Source organism: Cynocephalus volans, chromosome 4 (genome assembly GCF_027409185.1).
Source record: "Cynocephalus volans isolate mCynVol1 chromosome 4, mCynVol1.pri, whole genome shotgun sequence".
Lineage (NCBI taxonomy): Eukaryota > Metazoa > Chordata > Mammalia > Dermoptera > Cynocephalidae > Cynocephalus > Cynocephalus volans.
Genome location: NC_084463.1, coordinates 121,233,790 through 121,255,011, shown reverse-complemented (window position 1 = coordinate 121,255,011; position 21,222 = coordinate 121,233,790). Strand labels below are relative to the sequence as shown.

General features: G+C 36.5%; 1 protein-coding gene across 3 annotated transcripts in view; it reads right to left on the bottom strand.

Moving 5' to 3' along the window:
- Nucleotides 1-12,087: 12,087 nt before the first annotated feature.
- The window catches only part of NELL1 (neural EGFL like 1), an 879,285-nt gene continuing 870,150 nt past the window's right edge, over nucleotides 12,088-21,222 (bottom strand). For all 3 annotated transcript variants that reach the window (XM_063094110.1, XM_063094111.1, XM_063094112.1), the window contains 3 exons: nucleotides 16,007-16,183; nucleotides 13,645-13,869; nucleotides 12,088-12,138 (listed from right to left, as the gene is read on the bottom strand). In XM_063094110.1, the coding sequence (XP_062950180.1) occupies nucleotides 12,088-12,138; nucleotides 13,645-13,869; nucleotides 16,007-16,183 (453 nt within the window). The remainder of the gene's footprint in view (nucleotides 12,139-13,644; nucleotides 13,870-16,006; nucleotides 16,184-21,222) is intronic.

The following is a 21,222-nucleotide window of genomic DNA, read 5'->3' as shown; positions in this document are numbered from 1 at the left end:
ATAAATGTTAGTATACTCCACACTCCAGGTCTATCCATGTTGTGGCAAATGGCAGAGTCTCCTTCTATTTTTAAGGCTGGGTAATATTCTTGCTGTGGTTTGAAATGTGTCCTCCAGAAGTCCATGTGTTGGAAATTTAATTACCATTATTAAGAGGTTGAGTCTTTGACAGGTGATTAGGATTAATATTGTTATCTCAGGCCTTGGTTAGCTATCTTGGGAGTGGCCTCCTATTAAAAGTTCCACCCCATTTTCCCCTCTGCCTCCTGAACTTACTTCCACCTTCTGTCCTCCAACCGTGGATGACCCTCACCAGATGCCAATACCATGTTCTTGGACTTCCCAGACTCTAGAACCATGAGCCAAATAAACTTCTGTTTTTTATAAATTACCCAGTCTGTAATATTCTGTTAAAGCAGTATAAAACAGACTAAGAAAATTTCATTATCCATATATATGTATATACACACACACATATATATATATATCTCACCTTTTCTTTATCCATTTATCCATCAACAAACACTTAGGTTGTCTGGAGCCATAGAGCCCGGCTGTTGCCTAAGAGCCTGCCTGTCCAGAGCCATAGAGCCCAGCTATTGCCTCGAGGCCTCAGAGCCTTGTTTGCTGTTATCTTCCGTCCCTCCCCATCCTGTGCACTATGGGTGTGGGAGACTTTGCAACTTGTCATAGATAACAAGGGAATTTTCCATTTCCTGGAATGACTTGCCCTGTGGTTTTTCCCGGAAAACATCTGCTGCTCACTTCCTTATCTGCTGTTCCCTTTTGCTGGCTATATAAGCTGTGACCTTCTAGCTAATAAACGAGACTTGATCAGAATACTGTCTTGTCTCCATTTCTCTCATCTCTTGTCCCATCCAATTCCCACTCCCCCCTCCAGGGTCTGCATTGAATATCCTGAGGGTCGGGACATTAGGTTGTTTCCATATCTCGGCTATTGTGAATAATGCTGCAATGAGGGCTGGCTGGTTAGCTTACATGGTTAAAGCATGGTGTTGATAACACCAAGGTTAAGGGTTTAGATCCCATACCAGTCAGATATCAAAAAAGAAAAAAAAAAATGCTGCAATGAATGTGGAAGTGCAGATATCTTTAAAAGATGAAGATTTCATCTCCTTTGGGTATACACCCAGAAGCGGGATTGGTGGTTTGTATGGTAGTTCTATTTTTAATTTCTTTAAGACCCTCCATAATGTTTTTCATAATGGCTGTACCAATCTACATCCCACCAACAGTGTACTAGGGCGCTCTGCTCTCCATACCCTTGCCAACATTTCTCTCTTGTTTTTATGATAGCCACCCTAATGGGTGTGAAGTGATATCACATAGTGGTTTTAATTTGCATTTCCCTGATGATTAGTAGTATTGGTTACCTTTTCATATATCTGATGCCCATTTTTATGTCTTCTTCAGAGAAACATCTGTTCAAGTTGTTTGCCCAAATTTTAATCAGGTTATTTGTCACATTATTTTAAAAGTGCCACCAAGTTTATTGTTTATTAAGATGTTACCTCTATTTCTTAACCCTGCAGGGGAATAGAGTACTCTGCATGTACCTTTCAAAGTAAAATTATTTTTTCTTACAAGTTTTCCAAGGGAAACAATACCCAGACTTTTCAGCAACCTAATATTTATTAGATCAAATGACTTCAAATCATCCAACTGCTCTTTACCATTGGATTTTAGTTCTTTAGCTGATAGGTAATCATTTCCAATCATTACCTGCTTGCCTGCAACTGAATATCTGTAATGCATCCCTTTATCATCGTTCTACTTGTCCACACAGGCTGACAGCAGAATTCAAGTGTGGAATAGCTTTAAAATTTACCCAGCTTGTTGGCAGTTTTTCATTCTTTGGGAATCCTCCCCAACCCCCACCAAGAACCTTCACATGTTGAAGTTGCTCATTCATTTCCTTGGAGGGGAAAAACGAGAATAATCTTGATTTGCTTGATAGCTCATCAATACAGCTAAGATATTTTAAACTCTGAAGGAGAGCTCAGTCCTTGGTCAGCTATTAATTTAGTTTCCTTAGAGAATGAGGCAAGAGGGAACAGGGCATCATAAGGGGTAACTAAGAGAAAAATTATCAAAAAAGTCTCTTCTGATAATAACTATCATTCATTGAGCATCTATATAGTTTATGTACTTCATACAGTATCTCTAAATCTTATAATAACCCCTCAAGATATGTGGTCTTACTCCTTTTTATTTATTTATTTATTTTTTTAATGAACAAGGATACTGACATTTAGGCAAGTTTGTAACTTGTTCACAGTTGACTCAACTAAGAGCTGATGGAACCGGGATTCAAGCCCAGGTATGTCTGGCTCCAAGACTTGTGCCCTTTCCACTTTAACATGTGCCCTCCAGGTACAGTGCTCACTCTTCTCCCACTTGCCACTTTATTCTCCATCTCTATGGTACAGGTGGCTTTATTCATATGCTTCACTGCAGCATCAAAATCATGTCCTGTGACCTCATCCCCATGCTCCGAATGCTCACCATACATACCTCTTATTTTAAAACCATCTAAGACATCCAACCTAGCAGCAGCAAATTGTCAAATGTCAATAGATGCCATTTATTTCTTTCTGTCTTTCCTGACCCCCATCCACCGGCAAACAAACCTGCTGCCTGTCCCCTGACTATGCTAGCAGATCTTCAGGAATATTGGGCTAGTTTGGCCCCAACTGCACTTTGATGCCAAAAACAGTCACTGCTTATATCCTGCTTTTTAGAGATCCTTCAAAATAGCTCACGAAGTCTTTGTCCTAAGCTTTAGCAAAGTGAATGCCCAGCCTTCAGAGATACTTCTCTTGGCAATGTGTTCTTTATCAGTGTAATGCTGTGTATTGTATTCCTTTATCTGTAAGTGATGTGTCCTTTCTCTGAATACCTGTAACACTATTTTTCTGTACTTTACTCTATTCATTCCTGTGTTATATCAAATAACATTGTCCAAAATAGGTGGTCAGCAAAATAACCATTAAGTATCTAGCATAAATACAAGTCTACAAATCACTGAAAGAATAAACATAAACCATAGGCAAGAGGTTTCCTCATACTGATAGGAGTTCTTTGAAGAAGATGCGTGGGCATGCTTAGGGGAGGAGGTTCTCAGTCCCCCCCCGCAGTAATCCCAATGTCTTTTGTTTTTGTGTTCCAAAGCTTGAGCCAAATACACTGACTTCTCCTACTAGCTTTGAGCGATGTCATACTGTCTATTTCTCACTTTTGCTCTTGTGTGACATGTGGGCTGTTCACAAAGGGCAGTCAGACATTTTTTTCTCAGTCTTAGTTCCTCGGCTTCACTCTTAAATATTCTCTTTTTCACAATATATAATTTTTTTGTGTTCCAAACAGTGAACATTTTTAGCAGTTTTGTAGAAGGGGAGTGCTTTCTCGCATTTCCTAAGATTGCTATGTAAAGTGACTAGAAAGATGAATCTCTCCTCCAAAAAGCAGTGTGATTGAACCATCTAGGTCCAGAGTAGAGAAGCAGGTGATGAACAAGCTTCTGCTAGGCACTGGACAGTTGGACGTATTTCACAGCTCACAATGCAGCCCTACTGATGAGAACAAATGAAGAGTCACAGTTCTGCAAGAAAGCCACAGAAGGATGGTTGCAGACCACTGAATGTAATTACCCATCTAGCCCAGAATGTGAAAGTGAAAATTAACCCCTGGTGAATCGTGGGGTGAGAGGACCCTTTTAGCCATGCATGTGCCAGACACATACTATTTCATCAAATGTAACATAGCAAAGTCCTACTGAGAATTATAGTAAAAATAGTAGTCCTATAAGAACCAGAATGGATCTCAGATCCTCTGCAACCAAGTCCAAACCACTCAGCCTGACATGAAAAGATCTGCTGTAATATTCACCCATACTAGCTTACTCTCAGTGCCAACTCTCTTTTCTAGCCTAGTTGTTCCATTTTTTTTCCTTATATTTCTAGGAAAGCCTTCCTGTTAGAATCTTTAGACTAATCTTCTTCTCTAATTCCTTCTGGCTATTCCATATAGTGTCAGCTTTAGAATGACAGAGCCTCTGCTCACAGCTGTGTGTTAAAAGGTTATTTCTTTATTTCCTCATCAGTAAGATGTAGATTATTATCTCCAACTTTTAGGTGTTGTAAGTATGAAATAAGAAAACATTTGTGTAGTGCTTAGTAAAGTCTCAGGTAGGAGATTAGTTATATGTCAGCCATTATGGATTGAATTTTGTCTCCCCCCAAATGTAATGTGCTCGAGTCTTGGTCCCCACTGTGACAGTGTTAAGAGGTTGGGAAGTCCTATTTTGGTAATTGAAAGGTGGGGCCTTGAAGAGGTCTGTTGTAAGGATCATGCGGTAGTGAATGGATTATAACAGAAGTGAGGGGTGTGGTTCTGAGGGCTTTAAAAGAAGAGCGCATGAGAAGTTCTCTCTCTCTCTGCTCCTCCATGTTCTACCATGTGAGACTCCTACATTGTTGCAGAGCCACCGTCAAAGAAGCCCCTCACCAGATGTGTTCCCTGGACTTTGGATTTCCCAGCCTCCAAAACTGTAAGCAATAAATTTAGTTTTCTTTATAAATCACCCAGTTCCAAGTATTTTGTTGTAAGCAACAGAAATGGACTAATACAGTCCTCATCCCTCAGCTTCAAGAACACGGAGCCTGGGTGAGTTGCCCATGAAACATTGATTTGATAATTAATTGAAATGGAGTTGTTATCTTATAGTCTACTTCCTGAACAAAAAATAACCACATTTCTTCAAAATGCCAAGAGATGGTTTCTTTGGAACTATTTATTAATGAAATCAAGAGAGGAATGAGTAAACTTAAATAATAAACAATGGTGATTGTAAGTTAAGGAATTTAATGCCCAATGACAATTGATATGATATAGTACAATCAGGTATGCTAGGGAGATTTGTTCTTATCTTGGTGGGCAAAGAGAGATATTTGCAACAAACACTCATACAGAAGGCTAAAAAAAGCATCCATCTTATGTTTTATCTGTAATACTGTCAAGTATAAGGAAAACCTGAAGTTGACTTTTGGAGGAGAATTCATGAAGCTTTATAAGTCTGATTGAAATTTTAAATAAATAGATGATTGACTATTTATCTATTGTATGGTCAGAAGTCTTATTTAAGAAGAGAAAGGAACATTTAATGCCACTTTCTACTTCTGAGTTTTTGTGCTGTGTCAGTGATGGACTGTGAATGGACACTGAGGTCTATTGACTAGTGTCTTGCAAGAAAATAATGGCAATGACCTCATTACTTGCTTCTTTATTTTCATAATTCCCTCTTTAACTTCATTAAGGGCTTTAAACCTCTAAGACCTTAAATTCAAGTTTCTTTAGAAAAAAAGAAATTATGAAATGGAGTTCTAGTTTATTCATCTTTTGTACACTTTGGGTGGAAGGGCATATTCTCAATGTGAGAGTGGGAATTACACAGACACGTACCTATCCTAGTGCATAAGTTAGGCTTATATTATAAAGGGAGAATCACAACTCTTCAATATATGAAGGGCTTAAATAAAGAATTTTTTTAGCTTTCCTGATAAATCAAGGTATAGTAAGGTGAATGGTGGCCTCAAAAATGTTATGTCCACATCATAATCCCTGCTATCTGTGAATACTACCTTATTTGGAAAAAGAATTTTTGCAGATTAATTAAGTATCTGAAGAGGAAGAGATAATTCTGGATTATTGGGTGGCCTCTAAATCCAATTACAAGTATCCTTATAAGAGACACATAGAGAAGAAGAGACATGTGAGTACAGTGTAGGAGATTGTAGTGATGTAGCCAAAAGCCAAGAACCATCATCTGAAGCTGGACAAGGAAAGATTCTACTTTAGCACCTCTGGAGAGAGCACGGCCCTGCTGACACCTTGATTTCAGACTTCTGAACTCTAGAAAGCTGAGAGAATAAATTGCTGTTGTTTTAAAACATCAGGCATGTGAAATTTGTTATAGCAGCCACAGGACGGCTAGTTTTTATTCTGATACTCCCCAAATATCATAGGAGTCCCTTTTTACTCTAATTACAAAAAAATAATAATAATAATTAGGTCTGCTTTACCTGTATTTTCTGCAGTTTTTATTTGCTGAATAACAGAAAGGAATGAAGAACATTCTTTCAGCTGTCAAGATGCAGCTACCCCAATGTTCTGTAATTGTTAATGAGAAGGTATTCTGTGTTTCCCTTTCTCCACCTGTGAAAATGACACTCCATGAGCCTGCCAGCAAGTTATTTGTTTTCTGTTGTCTTATCCTAGCTGGGCTGTTCTGGTCTGTTTTGCTTTGTCTTCCTGTGAATCAGAGTGAGATTGGAACAGGAAAGATCTTGGGTTCAACTGTCTTGCTCTCTCACCAAGCTGCCATAAAATTTAAGCATCATCATTGCACCTATGTAAATTAATCCATATTTGTTTCCTGGACAAGGAATAGTTCTGGTAAAGAATAAGGCATTTCGATCTTAAAGCTTCTGAATGAGTACATTCTATAAACACACCATTTGTTTCAAAGATGGAAATATTTACAGTGACTCGATGCCTTGTAACAGTTAGGTAGGATGCCAATGTTCCACTCACTTAAGAAGCAAGTGTTCTCATTCCAGTAGAATTGAACTAATAAATAGAAATACCAACATTCATACATTGCAGAAGCAGACAGAACACACTGAGGAAATTCTGGGGTTTAGATATCAGTAAATGCCATATGTTTAAAGTGAATAAAAAATGGGGGAGGTGTTGTTAGGGTAAGGAGAAAAACAATTGATTTACAGACCTATAAAATTTGGAAGAGTGTTAGATAACTTCTAGGGTTTCCTGGCTCTAAACTAGAGTTCTGTAACAAATTGATCCCATGGTCACATCAGTCGAGAGACATATTTTGTATGGTCTGAATTTATTGTTTCGAACTTGGATAAAAAGTTAAAACTCATAATATCACATATTAAAATCCAAAGTGATGACTTCTGTGAAAATTTAAAGTTTGAGAATACTGGATCTGTATTCTCAAATGGCCATAATAGACTGACACTCAACTAAGACATTGGAAATATGCACTCTTACTGCCATTGCAGTTCTCAACAGTTCCTCCATTATTCTAAAGACTTCTTAAAATCACATTATTCTGGGCCGAACCCATGGCTCACTCGGAAGAGTGCGACGCTGGGAGCACCGAGGCCGCAGGTTCGGACCCTATATAGGGATGGCCGGCATGCTCACTGGCTGAGCACGGTGCGGGCAACACCAAGCCAAGGGTTCCGATCCCCTTACCGGTCACAAAAAAAAAAATCACATTGTTCCTTATAGCATTTTAGACTTTTAAATCTGTTTAAAGCCTCTGGAACTCTGATTTCTAGTTTAGTGATCCATTTATTCAATAAGTCATTTTCAATCTCATATATAAAATTACCTAAGAAAAATTCTTCCTTGGGAATACCTTGTCCATACAGATTATCTCAGCTCTCTTTACAAACATGATTGGAGGCAATACTTCACCATTTTCAAACATAACAGCATGCAGTAATTCATATTTTTGTTCAATTTTCCTGAAAGTGTCTTGAAGTTTCCCAAGTTACTGAAGCTAGTGTTTGATGTTTTTTATCAAATTAATACATTTTTATTTTGCATTTAAAAGAATCATTCCCGCTTTCCACCCTTATCTTCATTTGGCTCTACAATCTTAAAACAAGTGCTAAAATATTGCAAAAGTATATAAATGTTTCTTTTAAAGTTGAACACTTTCTACCATGTGAGACTGCCATATCAACTGCCAATTTCTCTGAGTAAATGTGCATTTTCATGTGTTTAAATATTTATAATATTTGGCTTCTCAGTTTCTAAACTATTGATTTGCCTCCTCAATAATAAATTTTTTATTTTTAAAAATGTTAACAGCTTCAGGTATTGAAAAGTTGCCACAAATTGTGTAAATACTTTTTCTGGTAATCTAAATCATTTCTGCCCCAAAGCTTTGCATTATGTGGTGGACACCATCTTGGAGAGTTGACTATATACTACATTCTAGTGTTGTTGTAGTAGTCGTGGTTGTTGTTAAATTTTTCCAGATTAATCAAACAGATTCTCTTCTTCCTCAGTGTTCCATTACCTCTGTATGAGGCTATAGTACAAGCTGGCCTCACAGTTATGAACTACAGAACTCATTATGATTCCATTGGGCAAGAACTAAGAAATCAAATGAGGGTACAGTAGAGGGAACACATAGATGTAAAGATTCAAATTTGATAAGTGTTCCTTGAATTTATTTAAGAAATGTGACATCCTATGCATTTCTTCTGTATTGCATTGTGATAACCCAATCTAGAGCTTAAAGTACTAATGAAAAAGATAATATAATATTGTTTTCTCTTATATCCTTCCTGGGTACATAATTGGAGTTTCATAATGTTTGTTGAGTGGTAATTAAATATGGATTAATCGATAACTAAGAAAAACCAGATTGCATAAATATCTGAGTGAATAAAAAGGTAGGTAAATAAGTATGTAATCCTTTAATAATTTCTGATTCATCTCAGAATGAAAATGTAACTATGGCCTTTTCGTGACCATGGTCTTCAACATCAGGCCCGAGTCTACCTCTCCAACCTCATCTCATAACATTTGTTCCTTCATTTATTGGCCTCTGGCTCCACTCATCACCTTCAACACACCAAACATCTTTCCACCTTGCAGTCCTGTGCACTACCTCCTTTGCCTGGAAAGGTATTCCCACAGCACGTTGCACATACGGCTCTTTCTCATTCTCCATGTCTCAACTTGCCTTAGGTCTTCCTTAATCAACTCACCCTGAAGCCTAAAATGGGCTCTCTAGTTCCTTTCCAATTTATCACTTTGCATTTTTTTCTTCCTAGTACTACCATAGACTATAGTTATATTGCTCACTTAACTATTTTCTAGTTTATTGTCAGTTTTTTACACCTGAGGCTACAAATGCTATAAAGATATAAACTGATTTTATCTTATTCATCTCTGTATTTGCAGAGCCTACCACATTGCCACTGAATTAATGAAAAAATAAATGGTGAATGAGTTATAAAATCAGAAAACAGGCTATATACATAGGATTGCCTTTCAATGCCAGATTTCATTGTATTCTGAGGTATACGTGTGCGTATTTTACTCTTAAGAATAGGAGTAGTTACATTTGTGTACTATTTTATTTTTCTCCAGTTATTTTCCTATAAAGCGTGAGATTGGGCGATTGGGTAAGTAGCCCATTGCTATTGTGGGTTTTGATATGCTGTCCAGTTTTTTAATCTGAACGTTGCACAGAACCCATTATCAGAATTTTTATAAAGCAATATCATAACTAGGAGGGATACGGACCACAGAGACAATAACAGATACTACACCTCATCCATGATTGTCTTTTAATGTCATCCATTTAGAAGGAGTAAGAAAAGCTCACTTGTAATTAAAATGTGGAAACACATTTGGAATCTTCAGCAGGATTGCACGGGAAAAAACAGCATGAGTTGGGTGGTAGTTCTAGGCTTATGACCTATTAGTTGCGAACTATGGGCAAGTCACCTCACCACTCTGAGTGTTAGTTTCTTCATTTGCAAAAGTGAAGGTGAGAAGTAAGTCAATGGCTTTCACACTGTTCTCTGTTGAAAGCTGTGAGCTGTGATAGGGTGTGTGAAGGGGTTCCAGTCCTTTCTCCAATCCCCATTCCAGCCAGAAAAACTCTGCTTTTATCCAAATTTGATTTTTAAAACAGATCTTATTGCTTAAGAAAATTTGAAAACCACTAGAATTGAAGTTTCCCATGATAACTTTTTGAAATGATGAAAAATTATAAATTCAATATTTTAAAGATTTAAATGAAAACCCACTCTTTACAAGGCACTATGCTGGGTGCTAGGTGATGAAAACTGAACACAGAGTTAGTTTATAGCCTAACCTATAGCCTACTGTAACCATAATACAAGGAAAATGTATATTAAAAGTCTATAACAGTGATATAAGCACATACTTGTAAAGCTCAGAGAAGCTCAAGGAATATATATACACACACATATATATATGATGTTGCATATGAATATATAATAAATATTATGTGTATGCATTGTAGGTTACATATGAATATGTATTATGTATAATATACCTATATTATGTATATGTTATATATCTATATTTTATATATATACCAATGAATATATATATTCATATGCAATCTAGAAGAAAGAATGAGGCAAAATTGTATTTAATAGATATTTATCTAGTTAATGTATGAATTTTCATCTTCCCTCATATTTTACTCTCCTGAATCACAGTGATTTCACATTATTAATAATGGGATTTGACACACAGAAACATAGTTTGTCAATCACTGACATATACAGTCACAAATGATTCTTGTTAATGTCTGTTTTTCCAATAAAAATTGGAAGATTTTTAGCCCAATTGTCATAAATATTTTCAGAAGAGTAATTTTCAAATTCCCTACTCCAAGATTTCATTTAAAAAATTAAAATAAGGTAGGGATGTGTTTTAAGTTACCATATCATATCAGTCTTTGTTAAATGTAGTATTTAAACTGCTGTTATCATAATTCAGTATATGAAATTGATTTTACGTAGTAAACTCCATCTTCACAAAAATATTCAGTATCATCTCCATTGGACAAATACTAATGAATAATAGTGATGTGAGCTTGTAATTTTAAAGTAATAATTCTGCTAATACTGGGGATTTCATATTATTTTTAGCATAGCTGACTTAACAGTTTAGGTCTTTTTTGATGCTGGGGAAGTGAAAAATCCAGGAACCAACTTAACTCAGAATAGTGATGAATTCAGAAGCCTTAGGTATTATAAACCATTAGGATGCAATTTACCTGAAACTACAACCTAAGGTTGAATTTTCAGCACAGATAAAATATCATTTGCACATTTTATTCATTTTGTATAACTTAATAACTGCCAACTTTTAAAAATATGGTAGTGGCTCAAGTGGAAAGATTCAGTATTCTCAAATAACTACTGAGCCCACAAATAGATTCTCTTAAAGGTGTCCCCTTCATCCAATGAAGAAGCAAGGTGAGAGGCAAAGTGATTTTAGTGAAAAATAGCACTGGATGGGAATTAGCACACCTGGTTACCAGTCCCAACATGCTATAAGTCAGTTAGCTTTGAACAAGTTGGTTGACTAGATCTTTTTAATTCACATTTTTCTAATATACGGATAACACTATTCACTTGTACTATAATAATAACTTGTACTAACAACTATGAAAGTGCTTTGTAAGTTATCAAATACTCTAACTGAGGCAAAGATAATTTCATTTTCAATGCCAGGAAAGGCTTTAAAGCATTGCTGCTTCTAAATTGTGAATTAATTTTTTGTTTGTTTGTTTGTGATAGGGAAGAGAGGGTCTTTTAAAAAAGAATTGCTGAATTATATGTGTTCCTTCCCCTCTTTAACATATAGTAATTGCCTTCAGCCTGTTTAAGGTGAATGAGTAGGCATCAAAGTGTGTTCGACAGTTTGAAATACAAGTATGATGCATCTGGACTCTACGTACGTATTTTCACCAAAACATTTTACAGGGATTTCAGTACTAAGTATGCAGTGGATGGGACAAAATCACAACAGGCAACTTTATTTTTAGAATTTGATCCAAAAATCAAGAAAAAATAAATAAAAGGAGCCAAGTCTCTTATGTTGGTACACAAAATAAATAAAAAAATACATCAACATTTACCATAAGATCATTTAAATGTGTTTGCCAATGATCTGATAAGGGAAACATGTGATTTACGACACGGGAAACTTTTTTTTTTTTTTTTTTAACAGCCATAGACTTAAATGCACTGCACTGTAGGTCACCTAGACTAGGTTAGCAAGAATGAGCAAAGTGGTAGGTCCAAAGGCAACCCACAAACACCCTTTTCAGATAGAGACTTTGGTAATTGTCTGTGGTAAAAACAAACAAACAAAAAAACAAACAAAGCAACCACACCAAATCCTATTCTTCATCATGTTGGATGGTCATTTTGTCCATTTTTCTCCCGCGATGAGTCAATTTTAAATACTTCAGTTATTTTGAAGACACTCCAAATCCACAGAGCAGCAGACTTTCCCATTCTGTATATTAAAGACACAAGTGTTAGCTAATTGAGACATAGAATATAAATTAATTAGCAGTCTGCAATTTTTATATTCAAAATGACCTTCTGCCTTTGAGAAAAACTCTAAAAATGCTATAACAATGACTAGAAAAACTGACAGAAAAAAAAAAAACTAGAGAAGGAGTGGAAGGGAAGGAAGGATTAATGGAACCTCCAGGGTCCCTCTTGCTGGGGCTGTCTAGCCATGCAATTTCACATCCCACCTTCACTCAATCCATTTCTGGGACACCTCTGTGGTATTTTCATGTTTTCATACAACTTACTTGCTGGACATATTCCAGTTGAGATTCTTTCCAAATATAAATCCCTGAAAGGGATTAAAATGACAATTTGCCACTTAAAAAGCGAATCAAAAGTACCACAAGAATCTGAAGGCAAGTCCAAGATGGGTTCCAGAAAGATTTGCATATTAGGGATGAATATAAAGTCTCTCATGGTAACTATTAAGAGTGCATATTCAGATATATAAATTCTTAGAAATTTATTAAAATCAAGTTTATGTATTAATGTAAATATACCTTTATAAGTCCCCTTAATGGATCTCAAAGCTGACATCAAAGACATAATATTAAATGACACAGGTCTCTACATCTCCTGTTCTAAATTTAGTTTTCTGGGCTGAAGGTACAAATGGGACCATGGTTCTTCTGCTGTTTGAAGTCTGATATTTTCCTTTTTCTATTGGGGTTGCATCTTAAGATGGTACTTTTTAAGAAAGAGAAAAAAATCCACACTTATTTCAACATAAAGAGGCAAGTTAGAAACCTTCCCCTGATGTCTGAAGCTGAGCCAGGGTTTGAAGGGAGATAGTAGACTAGTATTTTTAATGATTAATCATGGGAATTTTAAACAGATGTCTTGGCAAAGATTTCGACACTGACTAACCATTGCTCCACATCGGCTATAGTCACAGCTCTTCATGATCTTTGAAGAGAGGGAGGGGTCATGTTTTAATCTTAAAGACATATGAAGATATCTCATGGGAACTTCTCCAGAAAGACAGGGAAATAATCATCGCTAATCAACTACTGTAGCAAGACCTGTAGGTCCCCACATTAAGCACTCCGATGATTAACGCAAGCAACTTCACAGAGCACATTTTTTCCTAACATTTACAGTTTCATAAAAGAACTTATAAAGAAGTAAATTCCTTCCTTCTTTCCTTCCTTCCTTTAAAATGCAGGTCAAAATCAATTATAATTGGGCCTACAGTCAATTGTTAAAATTCTGTAGTTTAAAGGCAAGAAATTATTTTATTCCATGTTTAGTTGGAATTTGCCTTTATGCAAAGTGTAGCTATGATCCATTCAAACATATTAACCTCCTGTGAGAAGTAAAGGCCTGCTTGTGTTTCCACAATGCCCCATGGAACCCATGCATTCAGAAACATCTGGAGTGGACCTCCTGCAAGTGCTGTCTGGCAATTGTTCAAGGTCTGAAAATTTTTAGAACATCCATTTACCTTGCATTTACAGGTTGTGCAGGGAGCTCCAGCCATTGTCCATACTGAGCCACTAAGCCTCGAAATGCCATAGCTGTCCAGGCAAGTTTTCCTGATGTCATAGGCGATGTTATCAGCCAGGCAGGGGTCACTGACACAGCGTGGACAACATTCACCTTCTGAGATGGCTGTGTACTCACAGCTCAAATTGGGGCAAGTTAGTGGCCAGCAATCTACCTCTCCTTCCTGTGAAGAGAAAGCCAAAAATGCCTCATCATTGTTGCTATGCACAATTTTATTCCTAAGGTCCCAGAGGAGAAAAGAGAGCACAGAAACTCTCATGATCCTCCTCACTGAATATTCTTAGTTAGCACAATTATGGGTACAATAACATCCTTCAAGATGCTATTGCTGACCACCTATACTGCAGTCCACAAAAAGGGTTAGCTCAGCTTCTTTGCTTGCCAAGCACAGCCTATAATTATTTTTATCTTGATACTTAGCTGTATCATAATTATCAGTACAATTCCACATTAAGTTTTGACTTTAAAGGTGTGGAATTATTATTATTTTTCTTTTCTCTTCCTGATGCGTAGCACAGTTTGGGTCAATAAAAGCTAATAAAATGAATAAATAAATGAGAAGGTACTGGCTAGTATATAAAGAAGAATTCATTTCTCTTAAGGTCAAAAGTGGAACCAGAAGCACTATAATATTTCCATCAAATTTAAAGTTGAGGTTGGGCAATATCAGGAGAAAAATTTCAGAATGGTTTTGAATGTGACGTGATTAGTGAACTTTACATGTTATAGTTCAAATTGAGCTGCTACGCATCTCAGCATCTGGCCATTCTAGCTCCACGGAGCTGCCCATGGTAGAACTGTTTCCCTGTGCAGCCTCTTCTTCTGCTACCATGATACTCATACTGTGTGGTAACTCTGGTTCAGGTGTTCAGTCAGCTCCACAAAACTACGGGCTTTGTGCATTTTATCATCCAGAGTCAGGCACATGTGAACTATTGATGAATATTTATTAAATATGACCCACCTTATTCTCAAATAATTCTTAAGTTATGTGTTCAATAGCTTCAGTTTTCCTGGGAAATATTCACCTTAGGGGCTGGGGATGGAAGAGGATATCCTTTTGAAATTCTATCTATAAAAATTTCATATATAAAATTAATACCAATTTCTCTAACTTCCTCATGATTGCCTTTTCGCAGACTGATATGGAAACTGTTGTGTTAAATTTGTTTGTCTTCAGATGGGAGTCGGAAAAAAAGCTATAATTTGAATTTATCTGAGTTATACTTCTCAGTATTAGGACTGGTTAAGAAGGATGTATTTTGTTAAGATTATCTACACATTCTCCTGGAGATTTTAGAAAATCTGATGGAAATTTACAGCACAATTTCTCTGGATGTTTGTTTTCATATAGTACCCACAGACTGAATCATTCATTTCAGCAAGTATTACACTATGGAGACCCATCTAGTAGCTTCCATTACAAATTGACTCAGGTGAAATATTCCAAAGTTATCACCTCCTTACAGATGGAACATCACATTCACTATAACAATGTATCCTAGAAGTCTTCGCATCCTTAGAAAATTGTGTTTGTTGTATAATTTGTAACAGAAAGAACCAGGTCCAGAAATTAAGCCTTTTCTACAGACTTTCTCATATTGGTTATATTATTAGTATTCCTATGTGAATATCTAAAACATCCTTCATTTTTCTATATGAACATTTAGCATCTGAAGCATATTTTTTAAGGCAGAAATTATTAACAATAGTAGCTACTGTGTACTAAGTACTTTGTATGTGCCTTCTAGTATTGTATTTGTCATTCATGTATATTCACTAATCTTCATAATAGCCCTGTGAAATGGGTACTCATACAGCTGTGCGCATTTGAGGGAAAGAATGATCAATGAAACATTAGGACTAGATCTCACATTGAGCTAGCATGTGGGAGAAACAGGACTGGATTCTAGGTCTCTATGACTTAATCGCTGATATTTTTGCTATATTTTTGTAGCTGTCATATTGAAACCTGTAATGGTTATGTCACAAGAAATAAAAAATTTGTCTCTATAAAGGCTATAAGTGCCAGTCAAGGCACTGAAAACTTTCTATGTTTCAGAGATTTTTCTTGATCTGGATTTCCTAAAAAGTAGCAGCCGTAAACTAACATTTCATGGGTCAAATCTGTCCCTTTATAAATATGTTCTTTTTGTCTTGCTCAGTGTTTTAAATACAGCCTGAATATCTTTAGGCAGAGCATATGCCCCTTCGTTAGCCACAGGCCCCACAACTCCCTGAGTGGTATTATAAATAGCGGGGAACTAGAGCTCGATCCCTTCCAGAGTGAAGAAACATACCAGACACCGACACTGCTGGCAGCTGTGAGTCCAGTTGTCTCCACTTCGATAGAGCTTGTGTCCGTTTTGATCTAAACATTGACTTGTGACCCTGGTGTCACACTCTGGACAACAGAAAAGGTCAACACTTGGATTCTGGCAATCACAAGCTGTCCGTCGGCAGAATATCTTCCCATCCTGTTTAAAGTTGAGTTAAGGAGGTTTCATCATTAGGGAAATGATGGATAGCCACACTATGAAAACTGAACCATGTGAATACTTTACAGAACACATAGGAAATATTTTTTAGTCTTAGTTGTCCCCTGGCTACCTTCCATTTTATTCAAAACAGATGCATGCTTGTGCAAAAACACCCTTTTATTCCCTGCCCTTGCCTATAGAGAAGCCCAAATAAAAATGGAGACATTGCTAAGTTTAACAAAGTCAATGTAGTCTTTGAAAATTCCTTCTTTTCTAAACTTTTCCTTAAAAATCCTGTGTCTAAGTAAGAATTATAACTAAACAAAGTAGCTATAAATACATATATGGTCAAAAACTCATTTGAGTAGGAAATCATTTTCTTAGTTCATAATATCACCTAACATATTCAAATACACTTATCAAATTTTATCTTTGTCCCACTTCTGGAAAGAAGTCTGAGTATACCCTTTTTACTGAAAAGTTAACTGAGGCTGAAGTAGATTAAATGATTTATCAAAGATCAAACAGGTAGTGGTTTTCTAAGCAGCAGCAGCAGGCCTTATGGTTCCAAAACAAATTTTCTTCTGCAATACAGCCTTTAGGTTGTTTATTACAAGGGATTATATCATTTGTCACCTTCCACCTTGAGGCAGTTCCCCAAATTACAGGCAAAGTATAATTTCTGGACTATTGACCCTGAGGATTCACAGTTACAAAAATTGCATGTCAACAGCACTTAAGCATTAACACTGAACATTTTGCAGCATTGTCTCATTTATATAGCTGTTGTTCACAGTAACTTCCTGCCTCAGACAACGAAGAAGCTGAAAATGTAAGGTAAGACCTGCAGTTACCACTTATGATGATAACTGCTTCGCTGAATATTTATAAAACTAAAGAATCAAAGGTCTGGAAGATATCTTACATGACACATAACCAAACCTCCTGACCTACACTTGAATCCTTTCTATAACAACCATATTCGGAAGTCATCAAGTCTCTGCTTGAAGTTGTACAGTCTTGAAGAACTCACCACTGTGGAATGCATTCAAAATATGCATTTCTGTACATGTTTGAATTTCAAAAATTGGACTTCTTGTTACCTCTGTCTATTGATCATACCTTTGGTAATCACAAAATTTCTAATACCTTCTGTCACGTTTCAACTCTTCAGTTCTTAGAAGATAGATCTAATATATTAACTGAGTTGTCTGATCTCTGGGTAAAACATCTCTAATTTATCAACCAGTCACCACAGTTTTTAATTCTTTCACTGTCATGATTGCTTTCTCCCTCAACAGTTTTGAGTATTTCCTATCATTATCATTATGATAATCATCTATCATAAATTGCACACTTGTGCCATACATTGTGCTAAGTCCTTTATATGCATGATCAGATTTAGTACTGATAATTTTTGCAGTAGGAATTTATTTCTCCATATCTCAAATGACATAGCTGAGAATTAGAGAACTAAATATAATTCTTTAATAATGTTCTTTCAACAGAGTGAATCGGGACTCTTCGTCATCTTGTTTTAAGTGCTGTACTTTCTTTAATGCAGCCTGATTTTAAATTACTTTCTTACTTTGGTTATGTCATAGTGATGACTTATATTGAACTTACAGAAGACTAAAACCTTATAAAGCCCTATCTCACTTTGTATAGGTGGCTGTTTAGGGACAGAAATGTATAACTTGATGTTTATTCCTGTTGCATTTTACCTTGTTAGATCCATTTCATCTCTCCTGCCTCTTACAATGTTTTTTAAATGCTGTTTCTGCCATCCGCCATAGTTCACCCTCCTTCACAGCTTAGTGACACCTGCAAACTTGATGGACCTGCCTTCAGGGTCTTCATCAATAACAGTGCTGAATCGGACAGGGCTTGCTGAAATAAGTTTAGTGTCAGCCAAAGTGGAAACCTTTAAAAGCTTTACATTCTTTGTAGAGAATGAAAAGGAGACATGTTGGCTACATATATAATAACAGGTTGGAAAATGCTTTCCCTCAAGTTGTATGCATTAGCTATATTGCTACAAGAAATGACAAGAAATAATAGTGTTCAACCAAAATATCAAGGGATGAAAAGTTATACACACATACACACTTGTGTGTGTATGAACACACGTGCATAGAGAGAGAGAGACAGAGAGAGCAAGAGACTGTGGTTAAGCAGGTGAATTGAGTCAGAGAATTCACCTAGTTTGGACAAAGTGTCCGGATCTCAGGAATCTTCCAATAATAGGCCTTTGTCCTATAGCTCATATACCATTATTTTAACTCATTAGTATATTTTGCTTGTGTAACTATGGCCCAAAATGACTCCCTGGGGATTTATTTTAACCAACAGAAGCTAAGAAAAGTAACAGTAGCTACAACATGAAACCATTTATCAGCTCAACTTCTGATGGCACAATATTACTCTCCCCAAATGTAGAAGGACCAAGTCTCAGGAACCAACATAGCCATGTCCAGCATTCAACAAACAGAAGAATTCTCTTTCAGAGGAAGTTACTGTACAACTAGCAGTGAGACCCAATCAAAATGTCAGGTTTCTTCCCATGTGCTGATTGTAAGAATAAATAAAAGTAAATGAATAGCCCCCAGGGTTAGCGCAAAATAAAGCAATTTCACATCTCATCAATTATGTGAAAATGCCAAATAAGCCTTCCTTAGCTTCTAACATGTTTCAAAACAACGTCTACGTTCACTTTGGATTTGAATTACTGGGTAACTGTCAAGAAAACCATTTTTAATAATGAAAATGTTACAGGTGGCTCCACTAATTCAATGAGAGGGCCATCATAAAGTCTCAGCTCAAAATGCACAACTATACTAGAAACCAGATTTGGAAGGAGAATGGAGCCCACTGATGGTGAGTAATTCTTTTTGTCACGGATCTTTGGGGTTATTCCCAGAACGTGACCAACTAGGGTGGTTAGAACAATCCCCACTTAAATGCAAAATATGTATTTTCCCATCTTTCTACCACAGAAGTTAAATGGTTTTATGAAGTTTTATAATAAAAATTCAGCTATAAGCAATTAATAAGTATCATAATATTTAAATTCCTTCTGAATTTTAAAAACAGGACATAAACTTTCTTCGAAAATAAAAGGTTTAATTTATTCTTATTATACCATGGAAAATCAATAGGTTTTATACTGTAAATTACACATTTTATTACTAAATAGTCAACACACATACATTTATTCCAGGTTGCATAATATCACTACCTTTTTTCCTGCCAGATTTTGAAACTTTTAAATCAAGAAGGTGTACTTAGGTAAGATTATTTATGTAAACTGAACGATCATATAAACTACAGGTTGGCAAGCTGATGCCCGTAGTCCAAATTCAGCATGTTGCCTGTTTCTGTAAATAAAGTTTTATTAGAACACATCTCATGCATTTACATTCATTCTATGACTGCTTTGACACTACAATGGCAGACTTGAGTATTTGGGACAAAGGCTTTATGATCTGCAAAACTTAAAATATTTACTATCTGACCCTTTACAGAAAAAGTTTGCTAATCCCTGATATAAATTATAAAATTAGGAATGGTACTCTAAACCCATCTATTTTACCTTTTCACATACAAATTTATTGGACTGTGATATCCAATCTTTTTACACAGTATTAATTTTGCCTTTAGGTCACAGCCCACAAACCAGTCACTTATTCCTCTGTGATTAGCACCTAAGGTAGAAACACTTCTAGCAGTCATTTTATCCAACTGTCTGATTTTAATGAAGAAATCAGGCTCAGAGAGGAGAAATGACTTTTTCATGTAGAACTTTAATAACAAAACAGAAACTAGACCCCAATCTGAACTTTTATAACAATGACTTTCCACTATGATGAATCTTTGTATTTTGAAGAGCCTGGAGGGTAACAAAAAATGATTTCAGATAAAAGGAGATCAGAAGGATTCTTAGAGACAGTGGTTCTCAAAGTGTAGTCCTCAAACCAGCAGCATTAGCATCTCCTGGGATCTAATTAGAAATGCAAACTCCTGTGCCCCACCCCAGACCTACTGAACCAGAAACTGGGAGGTGAAGCCAGTTTCACCATCAAAGTTTCACCATCCCTCCAGGAAATTCTGGTACAAAGGAAAGTTTCAGAACCATTGATGGGAAAACAAAATAATCTCATCAATTGGGAGAGTTAGCATGGCATAACACTGAAGCTCCTGCAATGAAAAGGCAGGGATTGGAACATCAATCACAGTAGGAGAATGAGGTCAGAGGAATAGAAGCAGAGACCCTGTTCCTTGACAGGACCTGAAAAGTTTTGAGGGCTGAACTAAACTTTCCAACATGTCTGATCATGTTTCAAAAAAAAAAAAAGGAAACAATCTTAGGGCTTTTACAGCCAGCCGACACCTGCCATCAAAATACCATAGACAGGAAGTATTGATAATGCTGCTTGTTGGGTTCAGAGAGCAAAGCAAAGTATTTTTATGAGTAGATAGTAGGAATCCAGAAACTAACTTCTACCTTGACCCCAGAGTGACTGATACAGACTGACTCATCCCTGGTCTTCACCCCGTGAGTAAGTATCATGCTTAAGCTAGCAGTGCCATTCATTTTACTGGCAGCTCCTTGCAGATCAGGTTCTTCCCTCCTTGCCAGAAAGAGAAACATGAGCCCTTTTTGGTGTCCCTAGCATGGCCATCCTCCTTAGTTTCTGGGCAAAGGTTCATATAAAGCCAGTTCAAATGGCCATTATTCCAGAAAATCTCATAGAAAAGTCTCCTCCACTTCTATGTTGTCACAGCAATTTGTCCCTGACTTTATTATAACATGGCAGGTGATGGCTATTTATGATACCCTTTCCCTGTTCATCTCTGTATCACCACAAAAATTCAAGATCTGGAATTGCTCAAGTCTTTAGTATTCCTTCAGGATGAAAGCTACTCTTTTTTTTTTTTTTTTCATTGCTTGAAACCATCGGAATGAAATCTGGCCTTCATAGGTGTTCTCTTTCTCCCACTAGATTTTCCAGTTACTAATGATATTAGTAGCAGGT